The sequence below is a fragment of the Bombina bombina genome, chromosome 4, assembly GCF_027579735.1.
Source record: "Bombina bombina isolate aBomBom1 chromosome 4, aBomBom1.pri, whole genome shotgun sequence".
Lineage (NCBI taxonomy): Eukaryota > Metazoa > Chordata > Amphibia > Anura > Bombinatoridae > Bombina > Bombina bombina.
This window is the reverse complement of record NC_069502.1, coordinates 119,491,655-119,512,141: the sequence shown is the minus strand read 5'-3', so window position 1 is coordinate 119,512,141 and position 20,487 is coordinate 119,491,655. Positions and strand designations below refer to the sequence as shown.

Sequence of the window (20,487 nt, the reverse complement as noted above, 5' to 3'; positions counted from 1 at the left end):
GGATGAAGATGTGGGGAATGAAGGACAGATTTGAGTCACGTGTGACACCAATGCAGCTGACTTGGGGTGATGGGGAGATAGTGGTGCCGCCAACAGTTATAGAAAAATTAGAAACTAGAGTAGAGTTAGAGGGGGGGATTAGAAGTAGTTCGGTCTTGGACATGTTTATTTTTAGGTGGTGAGAGGCCATTCAGGAGAAAATGCCAGATAAGCAGTCGCTGATTTGAGAATTGACAGAAGGAGAGAGTGTAGGGGTGGATAGGTAGATCTGGGTATCATCACCATGATAGAGGTGATATTTGAAGACATAGCTGTTAAAAAGTTTACCCAGTGAAGAAGTGTAAATAGAGAAGAGTAGAAGACAAAGGACAGAGCCTTGAGGTACTCCAACAGACAGAGGCAATAGAGAGAAGTCGCCAGCAAAAGAGACGGAGAAGGATCTATTTGAGAGATAAGAGTGAATCCATGCGAGGGCAGTGTCACAGAGCCCAAGAGAGCTGAGAGTCTGGAGGAGAAGGGGATGGTCAACAGTCACTAATAAATTATAAAGCAGCGCGATGTGGGTATCCAAAAACAGTGATTAAGGCTATACACCTAGTACAAGATAAAAAAGACACATATATCTCAAGTGTTTACATTCGGCCACAAATAATCATATGTACACAATGTTTCAAAAAATGACTGAACCTTCAATTTTAAACTGTTATTAATAAGCAATTGTTGAACTAAGTCGTTATGTAGCCACAAAAAAATACAGTTTCTTAGCTGTGCAATTATTTCTGCCTGCAGTACAACAGCCAAAGGACACAGGTGCTGTGTGACCAACCATGTTGGAACTATTTACACAAGCAGGAAGCTATTAACAGAAATCAAATCAATTTGTTTATTGTACAACACCTCTTCAAGGGCAGCAAACTGCGCACACAGCTACATCTACTCACAGGATTTCATAGTACACTTCCTGAAATAAAGTGACAGATGCACACTCCCTTGCATGTCCCGGGATTTACATCCTCATTGGATCCCTTTACAACGGAGTGAGGCTACTGAAAAAAAAACTTTGAGGGAGTCTCAATCATCCCTTGAAAAAGTCCGGACGATACCAGATGAAACGTGTTGGGTTTTTGGTCACACAGAGCATCCGTAGCAAGATTGTTGAACACTAGCGGGCTGTTTGAATCAGCTATACTGAACGCCGGATACATGCTGTTTTACTTAAACACGCTATCACGCTACTGTGTATGCTGCTGGTGGATTTTATCATCAAAAGACTTTTTATGTGCTCATCAAGTACATACTTCTTGTAAGTATGTTTCTATATGTGCGTGTGATGTTTTAATAAAATTATTTTACGCTTGAATCCTGGGTTGCGCTGTGTTTTTCCTCTGTTTGCAGGATGGTCAACAGTGCCAAAGGCAGCAGAGAGGTTAAGTAAGATGAGTATAGAGTAGTAGCCTTTGTTTTTAGCAGAAAGGAGATCATTATTAACCTTGGTGAGGGCAGTCTCAGTTGAGTGTTGGGGACGGAAGCCAGATTGCAGGGGGTCGAGCATTGATTTGGAGGACAGGAAGTGGGTAAGGTGATTGAAAACTTGTTTTTCAAGGATTTTTGAAGCTAGCGGGAGCAGTGATATGGGGCGGTAGTTTGCAAGAGAGTTAGAGTGTCCATCGTGGTGGGTAGGGAATAGGGTGGATTGTGAGAGGCCGAAGGAGTTAGTGAGTGAGAGAAGTTTAGAGGCAGCAGGGGTAGATTGGTTTGTCAATGGGGATGTTATAGTCACCCAGAATTAAAGTAGGTGTATTTGTAGAGAGAAAGGAAGGAAGGAAAGTAAGGAAGACCACCATGTGTGAGAGCAGCAATGGAAGCAGTGTCAGAGGAAGATAGCCAGGTCTCAATAATTGTTAAAAGGTTGAAAGCGTTGGAAACAAACAGGTCGTGAACAGATGTTACAGACAGAGAGAACATACCAGAGGGCTCAAGAAAAGAGAGGGGATAAGCGCTGTGGGTTAATGGAGATGGAGATTGTATTGCATGACCTAGAGTTTTTGCAGTGGAAGACTGAGCGTAAAAGTGTAGTGATTGCTGCAGGGCCAGGGTTAGAAGAGACGTCTCTAGCAGCAAGTAGTAGTAGCAGTGAGAGTGACAGAAAGTGAGAGTGAGACTTGTAGGAGCAGGTATGATTAGACCCAGGAGAGTAAGTATTTATGTTTATATATGTGTACATATGTATTTATGTATTTATATTTGTATCTATGTATTTACAGACATATATAAACACATAAATACTGTACAAATGTACAGGCATAAAGACATATATAAATATATATATATAAGTGCATAAATAAAAACAGAGAAGTGCTCAACCTGGGAACGAACAATAGAATAATAGCTTGTTCTATGGCTAGTCACCACCCAAGAAGCAGCCTATTTTTGTCAAAGTGTGCCTTTCACAGAGAAGAACTTTCCTGTAGTATATCAGTCTGATCCTGACTTAACAGTGCAGTCCAGTCCCGAAATACCACGCAATCCCTCTCTGAATGAGAGAAAAGGCAAAACCACAGACATACGTTGCAGCCTATTGTGGGCCTTGTCACAATAAGCCGAAACGTACATCTGGGGTTTTGCTACAGGAAATTTCTTCTCTGTGAAAGGCCCTTGTTGAGCAAAAAGAGGCTGCTTCTTAGGTGGTAACTAGCCATAGAACAAGCTATTATGCTATTGTTCGTTCCCAGGTTGAGCGCTTCTCTGTTTTTATTTATATATATAAGTGCATTGGAGCCCTTTGCAGTCAAGTAGAAGAAAACATGTTAAAGCATATTTATCTAATATTCATATTTAATGAAGTGGTATACTGTGTATTTACTATAAATATTTTACATTTCAATGTTATGCACATAGCAGAATATTTTCTTTGTATTTTTACATAGATATTTCTACATATTTCTGGATATATCTATAGCTATATTTAATCATCTATAGATTTATATTTTACCAAAAAAACATAATATATATATATATATATATATATATATATATATATATATATATATATATATATATATATATATATATATTAAGAGAAAGTGAAATCAGCACTAAGTTAAGAACCCTGGGACAGTAAAATTGATGAAATGTAACTATAAATACACTGCCTAATACCTGGACATAGAGTAAAACTTAGGTCCCCACCGAAGAAGGTCTAATGTCCAAATTTTAAACAAAAATGTGTATAGGAAGAGAGGAAAAAGGCGCACTATTCAGTTAGAAGAATGATAGTTCCAATCAGAGAGAAATAGTCTTAGCCCAAAAAAATTCCTATTGGGATATATCAGTGTTACTATATAAATAAGATAATTCTCTCATAAATAGCTCATATAAATAACTAGCTCAGATAAAATCATTGAAACAATTGAATAGATTTTAGCAAATAAATAATTAGATGCAAATAAATCTCAATCTAAATCAATCCAAGCGAGGGAAGTTGAAACAATTTCATGGAAAAAATAGTGTAGCTTATTAGTGGTCAATGTCCTCCCAAGTCCAGTTAATTAAAACAAGACAACACCAAAAGACACAAAACTGAATCAGGCGTATACTATTGTCACTGTAGATCTGATGCAAAATTCCTACAATGGTATCCACACGTGTGTAATAAAATGCCCACTTACTAGAAATTACCTCAATCAAATGAGGTAAGTGTTGTGCGTCTTTAAATAGCAGGTCCCGTATCTGTCAGTTCAAATATTTGCTTCTTCTATGCAGCCTGGGTATGGTGAGATATTCTTCCCTCTCTTTGCGTCTACAACCAACTCCTTCTCTCTCTTCAACCCTTCTCTCTTCTTCATCAGAGGATATTTTGAGAGAAAATATCCTCTGATGAAGAAGAGAGAAGGGTTGGAAATACATTATATAAAAAAATTACAAATGTTTTAAATTACTACATATGTACTCATTTTTGGAGGAAGGCATTGGTTATGAATAAAAGATGTGATGAATGTATTTCAACTGCTGTGTACAAAAGTCAATTTGTATTCAACGTTTATTAAAAAGAAAATCAATCAGCAGTTTCTGCTCGATATTGACCTGTGAAGTTATAATAAGGCTACTTCAAGAAGAATTGTACCAAACATAAATGTACAAAGAGAACATCTTATATTCAATTTCACACAATTACACAGCACAATGCGCCTAGTTCAATCAATTTATACCAATGTCACCAAGGTCAGTTTTTGGAACCTCATAATTTTATTTTAAAATACATTTTTTATACCTATTATAAATTAAATTAACATATATCTTACCAGTGCTTCTTTATTTTCTTCATCTGATAAGTCCTAAAATAAAAAAAAAATACATTTTAAATATTACCTTAAAAAAATATTTTACCCACTCTCTTTGGGGTTAATTCTTTAAAGGTCTCTGGGCTTGTGATATTCTATAAGAAATCTATCCAGTACTATGAAGTCCCTGTTTTAAATCTATAAATTCAGTTTTGACCTTGTGAACAGTATGTCTCTCAAAGGGGTGTTCCCTGCTTTTAAGTATGTGAATACTTCATATATATAAATCATAATTTTAACATTTTATAAAATGAATAAATGACTCATTGAAATATAATCATGCGGTAAAAAAACATAATTAATTTCTTTCATGTGGTAAGAGTCTACAATCTATTACTTCTGGGAATATACTCTCCCTACCACTAGGAGGAGGCAAAGATTCCCAAAGCCCAAGAGCTCTATATAACCCCTTCCACCTTTATGGTAGTTAGATGCATAGCCAAAAAAGAAAAGGAAAAGAAACAAGATTTAGGAAGCTAAATCCACAAACCCTCCAAATAATTATGAGATTTCTTAATCAAAAGAACACATAAAATAGCCATCAGGCAAAAAGAATGCCAACAGCACTGCCTGAAGAACTTTATGCCAAAGCTGACACCAAAGAAGAAAAAAAATGGAAGAAAATAAAGAAAAAGTAACAAGAAAGACCTGCCTAGCCAAAATAGGTCAACAGAAGTCTTATCCCAGAAACCCAGAGAAGAGGGAACTGGTATAATGAGCAGAAAAAAACTATTAAGATGGAGGCTGTCCCACCTCCAAGTATGCCAATAAAATCATAAGCTCTAAGCAAAAACCAAGAGAAAGCGCTTGCTCTCCGACCGTGAATAAAATCAGCCAAGTGAACAAATTAATGTTTTTCTGAAATTTTGAGTAGCCACAACATAGAACTAAAAGGCACTGCCAAAAACAAAAACGGGAGGAAACCTCTCTAAAGTATTCTAAAAATAGAACATAAAGAAGAAACAATAATTTCCCTTAAAAAAAAAAACTTATCGAAAAGTAGAAAAAAGTTAAGGAGAGAACAGATAGCTCAGAAAATATTCTACAACAAGAGATACAAAAGGAACAAAAACTTCCAAAAAAGAAAGCTTAAAAAAAATACCCTATGCATAGGTTCAAACAGAGGCGCCTGCGAAGCATCAATACCAATCCCAGATCTCAAGGTGGAGAAATTGGCATAACAAGCTAAATATGGGCCAAAAGGCTGAATAAAAACCAGAAAGATAAGTAATCTTCCAAATGAAAAATCTGAAAGAGCAGAAAACTGTCTTTTCAAAAGACATCATTCAATTGTCCTTTTAATCCAACCTGCACAAACAAGTTCTAAAAGAATAGCAGGATAAGCCACATTCCATAAACATTAAATAGGCAATGTACACTAGATTGTTCTTTGCATAAATGTTTTGTAGATGATCCATTTATATAGCCCATATGGGTGTGTTTTTTTAACAATGTATAGTTTTGCTTAGATTTTAAAAACATTGTGCTCATTTTCAGACTCCTAACCAAGCCCCAAAGTATCAGATGTAGAATGAAGTTTACAAATTCCTGCTTCCTCCTGTTTGTTTAATCTGTCTATTTATATGCAGGGGAGGGGGGGAAGGAAATGTGTCTGCTTTTCCTGCTTTTCCAGCCCCTTTCACTGGGTGTGCCAGGCTAACCTCATCAACAGTGTTAAACTGGGAGATTCTAAGTATGCTTTTAAAAGGTTTTATACTGGATTTTTAGATCAGTATCTGTGCATATACTTATTTATAGTAGTGTCCCTTTAAGGAATAAAAGGGCCTAACAGACATTTGAAGAAAGCTTCCTAGACACAAGCTTCTGAGCCTGAAACAGAGTCTCAACCATAGACTCTGAAAATCCCCTATGCAAAAAAAATCAATCACTCAAACCCCATGCAATAAGGCTTAGAAATGCTGATCATCTAAACCATATCTACACAAGCAGCTCTCAGAGGCCAGACTGGAGCAAAGAGAATGACTGAAAATACCTCTTGCCTGTAAACTACTCTGGGAATAAGTACCAGACAAAGAAACACATAAACAAGCAGAATCCACAAACTCTGCCTGAGGATCCCCTGTCCTCACAAGGCACCTGGGAAATTTAGCCGAAAGGATATCAGATGAATCTCTGGGAAACACCAAAAATCCATAATCTAATTGAAAGGCCATGAAGAGCCATGAAAATAGTAAAGAGTTCAAGAATATTTACTGGCAACCTCATCTCCTGAGGAGCCCAAAACCCTTGTACTCTCAGAGACTCCCAGACATCACCCAATCTAAAGAAAAGAGCAAAATAAACTCAATGCATAATGAGCCAATGATTCAGCCACCAAGACATACAGACCTGTTTTGAAAACCAGACCAAACTTCCTGAGAAAGCTGAGAAAGATCCCTGCATCACAGGCAAAGCATGCAAACCCAAAAAAGAACTCATAGAAAATGGACAAAACAGAGAAGCATTAGATGCTACATTAAAAAAAAAAAAAAATACCCCATACAACAAACAGCTATGGGAAAATGAAGAAACTAAAGAATTAAGCAGGATAAAACCAGCTTCAGACTTCTCTAATCAGCCAGAGAAAATCTCATGGATATTGAATCCATATGATACCCCAGAAAAGTACATTTGTCTGAAGAATCAAGAAACACCTTGGAAAAATGATCTTCCAACCATACTGTTGTACATTTGTTTTGGCAAATGTTTCCCTTACTTATGGTCCTTTGTTTGGTGCACGTTTTCTTATAGTTGGTGCACATTTTTTTTCTTAGGAGGGGGATGTTCTAATTCCTCTCTTTTACAGTTCTTTCTTTGGGGAATATTTATCATCATTTTATTATGGAAACTTCTGATTCTGTCCTACTTTGGAAGATAAAGTATCTGAAAACGTTTACTACCATTGTTAAATGTGTTATTATAAGCAAGCTGAGGTATCCCCCTGGCATATTTATGTGATGCTTGTTTTTATGTTCTGATGGAAAATGAAAATGTGTTTCTGAGAGGGCAACAAATATAAAATAAAAAACATTGCACCCTCTATAAAGTGTATGCCAATGAGCTATTCAAATAAATATGCTGTATTATAATAATGATCTGTCCCAAGGCCATATATAAACATATATAATCTTTCCCAAATATAAGGTTAATAGAGTGTTTGAAAAAAACAACAACATTACCTACAAATAACACTCTACTGCTAGAAACACTAACAGGAAAACAGTCCAGTATTGAAAATATATCAGCAGAGGACATAATATAGAAGTAATCAGTAGACCCTGTAGAAAGATGCAAAAGACAAGTCTCTGTGACATCCGTGACTAAAATTCTCATGGGAAAGAAAATATGTGTCACAACCTATACTAACTTCCCTCTAACAAACCCTGTATTCTGAGGAGAAATAGGCCTCAAATTAATCTGAGAAGTCAAAGAAATCATTTGCTCATCTTCATTCTTCACCTTCCTCCATCGGAGGCAAAGATAAGAGTAACTACCATATTGGTGGGAGAAGTTATAAAGAACTCTTGCGGTTTCAGAATCTTTGCCTCCTCCTAGTGGCCAGGAGAATATATTTCCAGGAGTAATGGAACGTGGACTCTTACCACCTTTATGAAATAAATGCTATTGTTTAATCGCCTTTATGAAAGTAATGAAATTATTCTGCAAAAATCATGTTTTATGGAAAAATTTAAATTTGTATTGAAATTGTACAGAAACAATGTAAGCTGCATGGTAGAAATCGTCAAATAACTACACTGCACATGCAAAAAATTCGTATTTAAAATACAAAATTCAAAGTGTGCTATTTTCCTTATTGTAAAATTAGTTTCCCCCTTTACTAAGACGCTGAACAGGGGTGTTTCATTTGTGTGGCTGAAATTTCTCCACTAGGTCTGTCATATTTTGTAATCATCGTTTACTTTTTGGGGGGGACATCTCACCACTCGCAGGGACAGCCCCTTTTTATCTCCTTCTTCCCCCTATATCCTCAGTGCTTTAATCTGTTTTCCTCTCTCTGGGCTTGATTATCTAAAGCTCTCTACTAAGGAGAGATTCTCTAAAATAACCCACCAGTGCTACAAATCCTTCATGGGATTCTCTAAAGGCAAACTGACCTTGATAGCTGTGCATCTTGTTAAGGAATGTACCCTACATTTCTGTATGCAAAGTAGAGACACATACATTGTAGTAAAGTGCTGAGTAAAATAAGCAGCTTATATCTTACCAGTGTTGTATCATGTAATTCATTTGCTAGATCCTAAAATAAAAAAAAAATAAAAAAAATATATAAATAATAAATAAATAAGTATTGTCCTAAACAATCCTAGTCTTCTTCACTCTCTCTCTGCATCTCTCTGCTTCTCTCTCTTTCTCTGTGTTTCCTTACAAGGACACTGTACTGTACTGGGTTCCAAATTACTTGTTATTCTTACTACATAATATTAAATGTATGAGAAATTGTTCCTTTATGTTTATTCTTTTATTTGAGATATCTGATTTTTGCTCATGAAAACTATCATTTACTGTTCTCACGTATATGCCCATTTAGGGCCAGATTACAAGTGGAGCACTCACAGTTATGCACAAGCAAAAAAAGGGTTTATCGTGGATTACGCTCAAATAAATACCGCTTCCTTAGAGCTCTAGTTAACTGTTATGCAAAACTAAAAATGGGTCACAAAACACATTTAAAAAAATACATTAGAAAGTACAGTTACACTCATAATAACACTATCTAATAAAAATGTTTATAAAATACATTAGATAGAAAGTACAGTTACACTCATAATAACACTAATAAAAATGTTTAAAAAAATATTGCACAAAAAAGTTTATAGGGCTCAAAGATATGAGGTCTTAGAAAAAAAAAATCAGGAAAAGGGCTTTTAACATGGAGATACATTTACATGTCTGCATATGTGTGTGTGTTTATATATATATATATATATATATATATATATATATATATATATATATATATATATATATATATATATATATATATATATTTGTGTGTCTGTGTTTATATGTGTATACAGATGTATTTATATGTATATATGTATTTTCAGACATATGTACACATATAAACACAAACATTTCTTATGCTTATATACATATATATTTACAATTTGCTGCCATCGCTGCACAACTTACCCCCTTCGCTGCGCTAGTTCTCATGCCGTGTCTCACGACATGAGAACGAGGCTCCCATTGGAGCCTATAAAAACACACTCTCATGAGCACAATGCATCCCAGCAATGCGAATGTGAGTTTGCGTTCGCATTGCTGTCAACTTGTAATGCCAGCGCACATTAATGTGTACTGGTATTACACAGTGGAGCGTAAATATCGTTTTCACGAAAGCAATATTTAGTGCTCCCCTTATAAGCTGGCCCTTAGATTTAACACGGTTGGGTTAGCGAACATGAAAACATAGTAATATTAAGGTGCATTATTACATATTGTATTGGGTACTTGTAAAGCGCGGCTAATCACCCGTAAGGGTCTCAAGGCGCTGCTGATTTTATCGACCTCGGAAGGATGAAAGGCTGAGTGGACCTCGCCGGGGATCGAACCTGCAACCCTTGGGTTGCTATAGAGCTCAGCCACAGTGCCTTAGCATGCTGAGCTATCTGTCTGGCTTACATACATATAAAGTATTTTAACAAAAAAAAAAAAAATTGTTCAAAATTATTAAACATAATGTAAAATATTGTTTAATAATATTTAAAATTATTTTATATGTAATATTTCAATAACACGCCTTAAGATTACTAATTTTTTTCATATGCACTAAAATTGAAATTGCAAAACCTGATGTGCAAAAGTATATTTCACATCCCAATGTTCTTCACATATACCTAGATTACAAGTTTTGCGCTATAGAGGGTGCAACACGAATGCAACAAAAGCTGCGTTATTTCACCCTCCATAGCGCTGCCATTACGAGTTTTGAAAAAGTCGGCTTGTGCGTGCGATATGGTGGTTTTAAGCTCCATATCACACAAAATACAAGTTCTGCTTTGACAAGCTCGTGCACGCTTTCCCCATAGACATCAATGGGGAGAAAGTGTTAGAAAAAAACGTAACACCTGCGATTAAGGAATGAAAAGCTCCGTAACGCAACCTTATTGATGTATATGGGGAAAAAAAAGTTATGTTTAAACCTAACACCCTAACATAAACCCCACGTCTAAACCCCCTAATCTGCTGCCCCTGACTTCGCCGACACCTACATAATGTTATTAACCCCTATTCCCCCACACCCCAAAATTGCCCACACTATAATAAAGATATTAACCCCTATTCCGCCGCTCCCCGTCATCGCCACCACTAAATAAAGTTAATAACCCCTAAACCTCTGGCCTCCCACATCACTGTCTTTAGACCGCTGCTCCATAAACTGTCCGCCTGCTCTGAGGTAGCGGACAGAAATCAACCCAAGGAGCTTGATAAATATGCCCCAAAAAGTAGAGACACATACATTATAGTATATTGCTTAGTAAAATAAGCAGCTTAAAGAGATATCTTACAAGTGCTTTATCATAGTCTTCATTTGATAGGTCCTACAATAAAAAATATATAATAATAAATAAATAATGCCCCTAAACAATCCTGTCTTTCCAACTCTCTCTGTATCTCTCTCTCCCTCTCTCTCACTCTCTGTATCCCTGTATCTCTCTTATTCTTACATCACAATAATACATTTATGAGAAATTGTTACTTTGTGTTTGTTTATGTATTTGTGATTTCTATTTTTGCACATTAAACCGTCATTTATTGTTCTCAAGGATATGCCCATTTAAATGGGAAGACCCTGCAGAAAGAGCAGACATTCTCGCGTTATATTGTGTTGTACACAGAGTCTAATAGTTAGGTATTGAAATGTTAATTAAGGGAGGAGGAGTTCAATGAGCACAACCAGCTATTTAACAAACAAAAATATCTCTCTCTTTATCACTGACACTAGGAAGTTAATGTAATTATTTGTAAACAATGTAATACACTCAAGCAGGTAACATTGTTTATTAGAAACACATTAAAGGGGAGAACATTTTACAGTACAATGACCCTATAACCTTTATGTTTCTCCACATCCTCTTTTTCACCAAGCTCCCTCTATAACATCTTCTGCCTCAATCTCTTCTTCCTCTTTTTTTGTATCTTTTTTTATCTTAATCTCTCTCTAACCCATATACCCTTAGTGCTTTCTCCTATTTCCTTCTCACTTTCTGGGATGGATTATCTAAAGCTAAATGACCCACCAGTGTACAAATCCTTCATGGGATTTTCTAAAGGCAAATTGACCTTGATAGCTGTGCATCTTGTTAAGGGGTGTACCCTACATTTCTGTATGCAAAGTAGAGACACATACATTGTAGTATAGTGCTGAGTAAAATAAGCAGCTTAAACAGATATCTTACCAGTGTAGTATCATAGTTTTCATTTGATAGGTCCTAAAATAAAATAAAAAAGTAAGTATTGCCCCTAAAAATTCCCTTTCTTCCCCAATCTCTCTGTAATTTGTCTGCTTCTCTCTCTTCCTTTCCTTAAAGGGACACTTTGCAATACTGAGTTCCAAACTACTTGTTATTCTTACTTCAGAATATTAAATTATGGGAAATTGTTACTTCCTGTTTATAGTATTTTTGTATTTAAAATTTCAGTTTTTGCTCATTAAAACCATCATTTATAGTTCTCAAGGATATGCCCATTTAGGACTAGATTATGAATGGAGTGCTAATTAGCGCTCCCACTCACGCACTAACTGCGCTAGAAGGGTGCTTTTTGCATGCTCGTAAAAAGATGAAGTTAGAATATTGCGCACACATTAACATATTCCCCCATAGAAGACAATGGAGGAAAAGAATTTGGGGGGAAAAAACTAACACCCTACTTGTGCGCAAACACGATCGCATATTCTCAAGTGCACTAACCCGACATGAAAATATGAATATTTCACATTCCAATGTTCTGCACATAAGAATATGTTCTATTTAATCATAAATACATATTTCTACTTATATCTGATGGTATTTTGTTACAATATATATCTATACCTATTTATATATATATATATATATATATATATATATCTATGATTATATATAGGTATAGATATATACAGCTATATATAGGAATATATATTTATAAATACATAGAACATATTCCCCTATGTGAAGAACATTGGAATGTGAAATATTTACAGAAAATACATAGTTAAAACCTTTATTAAATAGGCCTATTGCATACATTTGATTTTCATGTTTTCATCTACTTGACTGCAAATGGCTCCAATGCAATTATATATATATATATATATATATATATATATATATATATATATATATATATATATGTCTATATATGTGTACATAAAAAGATATCTTACAAGTGTTGTATCATTTACTTCATTTGATAGGACCTAAAATTAAGAGACAAAAATGTAACTATTGAAACTCCCTGTCTACCCCACTTTCTTTTTATTCCTTTGCTTCCCTCTCTTCCTTTTCTAAAGCTATGTTTCTCTACCTATTACCTTTTCACTGAGTTCTCTTTCTAACTCTGGACTTATTTTGTCAATAACCCTGAACAAGTGAGTTTGGGGTGTTTAAACTCTGCAACCACTGCTTCTTCACTAGGCTCCAATTATCAAGGGCTTCAAAGCAGCTTCCACTGCTTGACAAATAGAGCCCTTAAGGCTGCTCTTCCTTCCTTCTTTCTCTTTTTTGATTTTAATGTCCCTCTAATCTCTATATCCCTAGTGCTTTTTCCTTTTTCCTTCTCACTTTCTAGGATGGATAAGACAGATCTGTTACAGAGAAATTTACTGTAAAGATCCATCAGTTCTACAATTCCTTTAAAGGTTTCTCTAAAGATGTAAAGATTCTTTAAAGACAAATTGTACCTTTATAGCTGTACATCTTAAATTGATGGTAAATTTTTTCAATCCAAATGCTGTCAATTAATTCACATTCTAAGCAAGCTTTTGTCGCTATTTTATTTTTTTAAATCTAATTGTTCATTATATAGTTATCCACTTACTTTATAAAATTCACCATCATTGACACGCTCTGCCCCCATCCATCTTCCATATTCTGGAAGTGCGATCTTGATTTCTGTCTCATCCGCTGTTTAATTATTCATGACAACATGCTTACGTGTATGACGTAGTCCGCGCATGCTCTATTGAAATCATGGGGCTAAAATGTAAACAATGATTCACGCGATTCATTGTTTATATCCAAAGCTGAGAATCTCTAAACAGACCTTCTGCACAAGCGCAATGCAGCATTTTGAACGCTTGAGCAGAAGAATATTGATTTTTTTTTCATTAAAGGGGAGAACATTTCATAGTATAATGTTCCTTTAACCTTTATGTTTCTCCACATCCTCTTTTTCACCAAGCTCCCTCTATAACAACTTCTGCCTCAATGTCTTCTTCCTCTTTTTTTGTATCTTTTTAATTTTAATCTCTCTCTAACCCGTATACCCTTAGTGCTTTCACCTATTTCCTTCTCACTTTCTGGGATGGATTATCTAAAGCTAAACAACCCACCAGTTCTACAAATCCTTCATGGGATTCTCTAAAGGCAAATTGACCTTGATAGCTGTGCATCTTGTTAAGGGGTGTACCCTACATTTCTGTATGCAAAGTAGAGACACATACATTGTAGTATAGTGCTGAGTAAAATAAGCAGCTTATATCTTACCAGTGTTGTATCATAGTTTTCATTTGATAGGTCCTAAAATAAAATAAAAAAATAAAAAAGTAAGTATTGCCCCTAAAAATTCCCTTTCTTCCCCAATCTCTCTGTAATTTTTCTGCTTCTCTCTCTTCCTTTCCTTAAAGGGACACTTTGCAATACTGAGTTCCAAACTACTTGTTATTCTTACTTCAGAATATTAAATGTATGGGAAATTGTTACTTCCTGTTTACAGTATTTTTGTATTTAAAATTTCAGTTTTTGCTCATTAAAACCATTTATAGTTCTCAAGGATATGCCCATTTAGGGCTAGATTGCGAATGGAGTGCTAATTAGCGCTCCCACTCATGCACTAAGGGGTCGATCCGATATAAAGCGTTGCCCACAAAAGCCGGCGACGCCAATATTTACGCTGATTTGGTATCCTATATACGGCGTAACCTAGAAGTTACGCGCGTATATTTCTGCCGTCGCCCATAGTTTTTTGGGCCATAGGCAGGTATACCAAACCAGCGCAGTTTGGTATCCAATATGCAGCGTAAGGACTTACGTGGCGAAAATGGAGAAAACTTACTCCATTTTCACCTCGCCACAAAAAGCAGCCGTAAGAAGCCTTACGCTGACTATTGGAGCCCCGTAACTCCCTAAACTGGCTGCTAAAATAAACCTAACACCTAACGCATGCGCAATGTCTATCTCCCTGTCAACCGCGATCTTCTAAAATAAACCTAACACCTAACGCATGCGCAATGTCTATCTACCTGTCAACCGCGATCCCCCCCCCCCGAAATCCCTAATAAAGTTATTAACCCCTAAACCACCGCTCCCCGACCCCGCCGCCATCTACATAAACTAACCCCCTACTGTGAGCCCCTAAAACCGCCGCCATCTACCTTATCTATCCCCTAATTAGAACCCCTTACACCGCTGTCATCTACCTTATCTATCCCGTAATCTGACCCCTTACACCGCCGCCACCTATATAAAAATTATTAACCCCTAATTTAATCTACCTACCCCGCCGCCAGCTATGTTATCTATATTAACCCTAAGTATATTATAGTTAATATAGTTATTACATTATATATATTAACTATATTAACCCTAATTATATTAGGGTTAATATAGTTAATATAGTTACTATAGTATTTATATTAACTATATTAACTCTATCTAACCCTAACACCCCTAACTAAATTTATATTATATTAATCTAATTCATTTATAAACTAAAATATTCCTATTTAAATCTAAATACTTACCTATAAAATAAACCCTAAGATAGCTACAATATAATTAATAATTACATTGTAGCTATGTTAGGGTTAATATTTATTTTACAGGTAAATTGTTAATTATTTTAACTAGGTATAATAGATATTAAATAGTTATTAACTATTTAATATCTACCTAGTTAAAATAATTACCCAATTACCTGTAAAATAAATCCTAACCTAAGTTACAAATACACCTACACTATCAATAAATTTAATAAACTACAAACATCTATCTAAAAATACAATTAAATTAACTAAACTAAATTACAAAAAAAAACAAACACTAAATTACAAAAAATAAAAAAAAGATTACAAGATTTTTAAGCTAATTACACCTATTCTAAGCCCACTAATAAAATAATAAACCCCCAAAATAAAAAAAATTCCCTGCCCTATTCTAAATTAAACAAATTTCAAAGCTCTTTACCTTACCAGCCCTTAAAAGGGCCTTTTGTGGGGCATGCCCCAAAGAATTCAGCTCTTTTGCATACAACAAATACAATCCCCCCCCCCCATTACAACCCACCACCCACATACCCCTATTCTAAAACCACCCAAACCCCCCTTAAAAAAGCCTAACACTACCCCCCTGAAGATCTCCCTACCTTGTCTTCACCACACCGGGCCGAACTCCTGATCCGATCCGGGCGATGTCTTCCTCCAAGCGGCAAAGAAGAATTCTTCCTCCGGCGATGTCTTCCTCCAAGCGGCAAAGAAGAATTCTTCCTCCGGCGACGTCTTCCTCCAAGCGGCAGCAAAGTCTTCATTCTTCCGGCGGCATCTTCAATCTTCTTTCTTCGCTCCGCCGCCGCGGAGCATCCATCCAGGCCGACGACTGTACTACGAATGAGGTACCTTTAAATGACGTCATCCAAGATGGCGTCCGCCGAATTCCGATTGGCTGATAGGATTCTATCAGCCAATCGGAATTAAGTTAGAAAAATCTGATTGGCTGATTGAATCAGCCAATCAGATTCAAGTTCAATCCGATTGGCTGATCCAATCAGCCAATCAGATTGAGCTTGCATTCTATTGGCTGATCGGAACAGCCAATAGAATGCGAGCTCAATCTGATTGGCTGATTGGATCAGCCAATCGGATTGAACTTGAATCTGATTGGCTGATTCAATCAGCCAATCAGATTTTTCTAACTTAATTCCGATTGGCTGATAGAATCCTATCAGCCAATCGGAATTCGGCGGACGCCATCTTGGATGACGTCATTTAAAGGTACCTCATTCGTAGTACAGCAGTCGGCCGGGATGGATGCTCCGCGGCAGCGGAGCGAAGAAAGAAGATTGAAGATGCCGCCGGAAGAATGAAGACTTTGCTGCCGCTTGGAGGAAGACGTCGCCGGAGGAAGAATTCTTCTTTGCCGCTTGGAGGAAGACATCGCCGGAGGAAGAATTCTTCTTTGCCGCTTGGAGGAAGACATCGCCCGGATCGGATCAGGAGTTCGGCCCGGTGTGGTGAAGACAAGGTAGGGAGATCTTCAGGGGGGTAGTGTTAGGCTTTTTTAAGGGGGGTTTGGGTGGTTTTAGAATAGGGGTATGTGGGTGGTGGGTTGTAATGGGGGGGGGATTGTATTTGTTGTATGCAAAAGAGCTGAATTCTTTGGGGCATGCCCCACAAAAGGCCCTTTTAAGGGCTGGTAAGGTAAAGAGCTTTGAAATTTGTTTAATTTAGAATAGGGCAGGGAATTTTGTTTTCATCTACTTGACTGCAAATGGCTCCAATGCAAATATATATATATATATATATATATATATATATATATATATATATATATATATATATATATATATATATATATATATGTGTACATAAAAAGATATCTTACAAGTGTTGTATCATTTACTTCATTTGATAGGACCTAAAATTAAGAGACAAAAATGTAACTATTGAAACTCCCTGTCTACCCCACTTTCTTTTTATTCCTTTGCTTCCCTCTCTTCCTTTTCTAAAGCTATGTTTCTCTACCTATTACCTTTTCACTGAGTTCTCTTTCTAACTCTGGACTTATTTTGTCAATAACCCTGAACAAGTGAGTTTGGGGTGTTTAAACTCTGCAACCACTGCTTCTTCACTAGGCTCCAATTATCAAGGGCTTCAAAGCAGCTTCCACTGCTTGACAAATAGAGCCCTTAAGGCTGCTCTTCCTTCCTTCTTTCTCTTTTTTGATTTTAATGTCCCTCTAATCTCTATATCCCTAGTGCTTTTTCCTTTTTCCTTCTCACTTTCTAGGATGGATAAGACAGATCTGTTACAGAGAAATTTACTGTAAAGATCCATCAGTTCTACAATTCCTTTAAAGGTTTCTCTAAAGATGTAAAGATTCTTTAAAGACAAATTGTACCTTTATAGCTGTACATCTTAAATTGATGGTAAATTTTTTCAATCCAAATGCTGTCAATTAATTCACATTCTAAGCAAGCTTTTGTCGCTATTTTATTTTTTTAAATCTAATTGTTCATTATATAGTTATCCACTTACTTTATAAAATTCACCATCATTGACACGCTCTGCCCCCATACATCTTCCATATTCTGGAAGTGCGATCTTGATTTCTGTCTCATCCGCTGTTTAATTATTCATGACAACATGCTTACGTGTATGACGTAGTCCGCGCATGCTCTATTGAAATCATGGGGCTAAAATGTAAACAATGATTCACGCGATTCATTGTTTATATCCAAAGCTGAGAATCTCTAAACAGACCTTCTGCACAAGCGCAATGCAGCATTTTGAACGCTTGAGCAGAAGAATATTGATTTTTTTTTCATTAAAGGGGAGAACATTTCATAGTATAATGTTCCTTTAACCTTTATGTTTCTCCACATCCTCTTTTTCACCAAGCTCCCTCTATAACAACTTCTGCCTCAATGTCTTCTTCCTCTTTTTTTGTATCTTTTTAATTTTAATCTCTCTCTAACCCGTATACCCTTAGTGCTTTCACCTATTTCCTTCTCACTTTCTGGGATGGATTATCTAAAGCTAAACAACCCACCAGTTCTACAAATCCTTCATGGGATTCTCTAAAGGCAAATTGACCTTGATAGCTGTGCATCTTGTTAAGGGGTGTACCCTACATTTCTGTATGCAAAGTAGAGACACATACATTGTAGTATAGTGCTGAGTAAAATAAGCAGCTTATATCTTACCAGTGTTGTATCATAGTTTTCATTTGATAGGTCCTAAAATAAAATAAAAAAATAAAAAAGTAAGTATTGCCCCTAAAAATTCCCTTTCTTCCCCAATCTCTCTGTAATTTTTCTGCTTCTCTCTCTTCCTTTCCTTAAAGGGACACTTTGCAATACTGAGTTCCAAACTACTTGTTATTCTTACTTCAGAATATTAAATGTATGGGAAATTGTTACTTCCTGTTTACAGTATTTTTGTATTTAAAATTTCAGTTTTTGCTCATTAAAACCATTTATAGTTCTCAAGGATATGCCCATTTAGGGCTAGATTGCGAATGGAGTGCTAATTAGCGCTCCCACTCATGCACTAAGGGGTCGATCCGATATAAAGCGTTGCCCGCAAAAGCCGGCGACGCCAATATTTACGCTGATTTGGTATCCTATATACGGCGTAACCTAGAAGTTACGCGCGTATATTTCTGCCGTCGCCCATAGTTTTTTGGGCCATAGGCAGGTATACCAAACCAGCGCAGTTTGGTATCCAATATGCAGCGTAAGGACTTACGTGGCGAAAATGGAGAAAACTTACTCCATTTTCACCTCGCCACAAAAAGCAGCCGTAAGAAGCCTTACGCTGACTATTGGAGCCCCGTAACTCCCTAAACTGGCTGCTAAAATAAACCTAACACCTAACGCATGCGCAATGTCTATCTCCCTGTCAACCGCGATCTTCTAAAATAAACCTAACACCTAACGCATGCGCAATGTCTATCTACCTGTCAACCGCGATCCCCCCCCCCCCCGAAATCCCTAATAAAGTTATTAACCCCTAAACCGCCGCTCCCGGACCCCGCCGCCATCTACATAAACTAACCCCCTACTGTGAGCCCCTAAAACCGCCGCCATCTACCTTATCTATCCCCTAATTAGAACCCCTTACACCGCTGTCATCTACCTTATCTATCCCGTAATCTGACCCCTTACACCGCCGCCACCTATATAAAAATTATTAACCCCTAATTTGATCTACCTACCCCGCCGCCAGCTATGTTATCTATATTAACCCTAAGTATATTATAGTTAATATAGTTATTACATTATATATATTAACTATATTAACCCTAATTATATTAGGGTTAATATAGTTAATATAGTTACTATAGTATTTATATTAACTATATTAACTCTATCTAACCCTAACACCCCTAACTAAATTTATATTATATTAATCTAATTCATTTATAAACTAAAATATTCCTATTTAAATCTAAATACTTACCTAAAAAATAAACCCTAAGATAGCTACAATATAATTAATAATTACATTGTAGCTATGTTAGGGTTAATATTTATTTTACAGGTAAATTGTTAATTATTTTAACTAGGTATAATAGATATTAAATAGTTATTAACTATTTAATATCTACCTATTTAAAATAATTACCCAATTACCTGTAAAATAAATCCTAACCTAAGTTACAAATACACCTACACTATCAATAAATTTAATAAACTACAAACATCTATCTAAAAATACAATTAAATTAACTAAACTAAATTACAAAAAAAAACAAACACTAAATTACAAAAAATAAATTCTAACTTAATTCCGATTGGCTGATAGAATCCTATCAGCCAATCGGAATTCGGCGGACGCCATCTTGGATGACGTCATTTAAAGGTACCTCATTCGTAGTACAGCAGTCGGCCGGGATGGATGCTCCGCGGCGGCGGAGCGAAGAAAGAAGATTGAAGATGCCGCCGGAAGAATGAAGACTTTGCTGCCGCTTGGAGGAAGACGTCGCCGGAGGAAGAATTCTTCTTTGCCGCTTGGAGGAAGACATCGCCGGAGGAAGAATTCTTCTTTGCCGCTTGGAGGAAGACATCGCCCGGATCGGATCAGGAGTTCGGCCCGGTGTGGTGAAGACAAGGTAGGGAGATCTTCAGGGGGGTAGTGTTAGGCTTTTTTAAGGGGGGTTTGGGTGGTTTTAGAATAGGGGTATGTGGGTGGTGGGTTGTAATG

General features: G+C 36.4%; 1 protein-coding gene across 1 annotated transcript in view; it reads right to left on the bottom strand.

Annotated features, from left to right (window-relative positions):
• The window catches only part of ADGRF2 (adhesion G protein-coupled receptor F2), a 96,432-nt gene that overhangs the window by 9,885 nt on the left and 66,060 nt on the right, over positions 1-20,487 (bottom strand). The window contains exons 8-9 of the mRNA XM_053711151.1: positions 4,302-4,334; positions 1,851-2,082 (exon numbers count right to left, since the gene is read on the bottom strand). Of these exons, the coding sequence (XP_053567126.1) occupies positions 1,851-2,082; positions 4,302-4,334 (265 nt within the window). The remainder of the gene's footprint in view (positions 1-1,850; positions 2,083-4,301; positions 4,335-20,487) is intronic.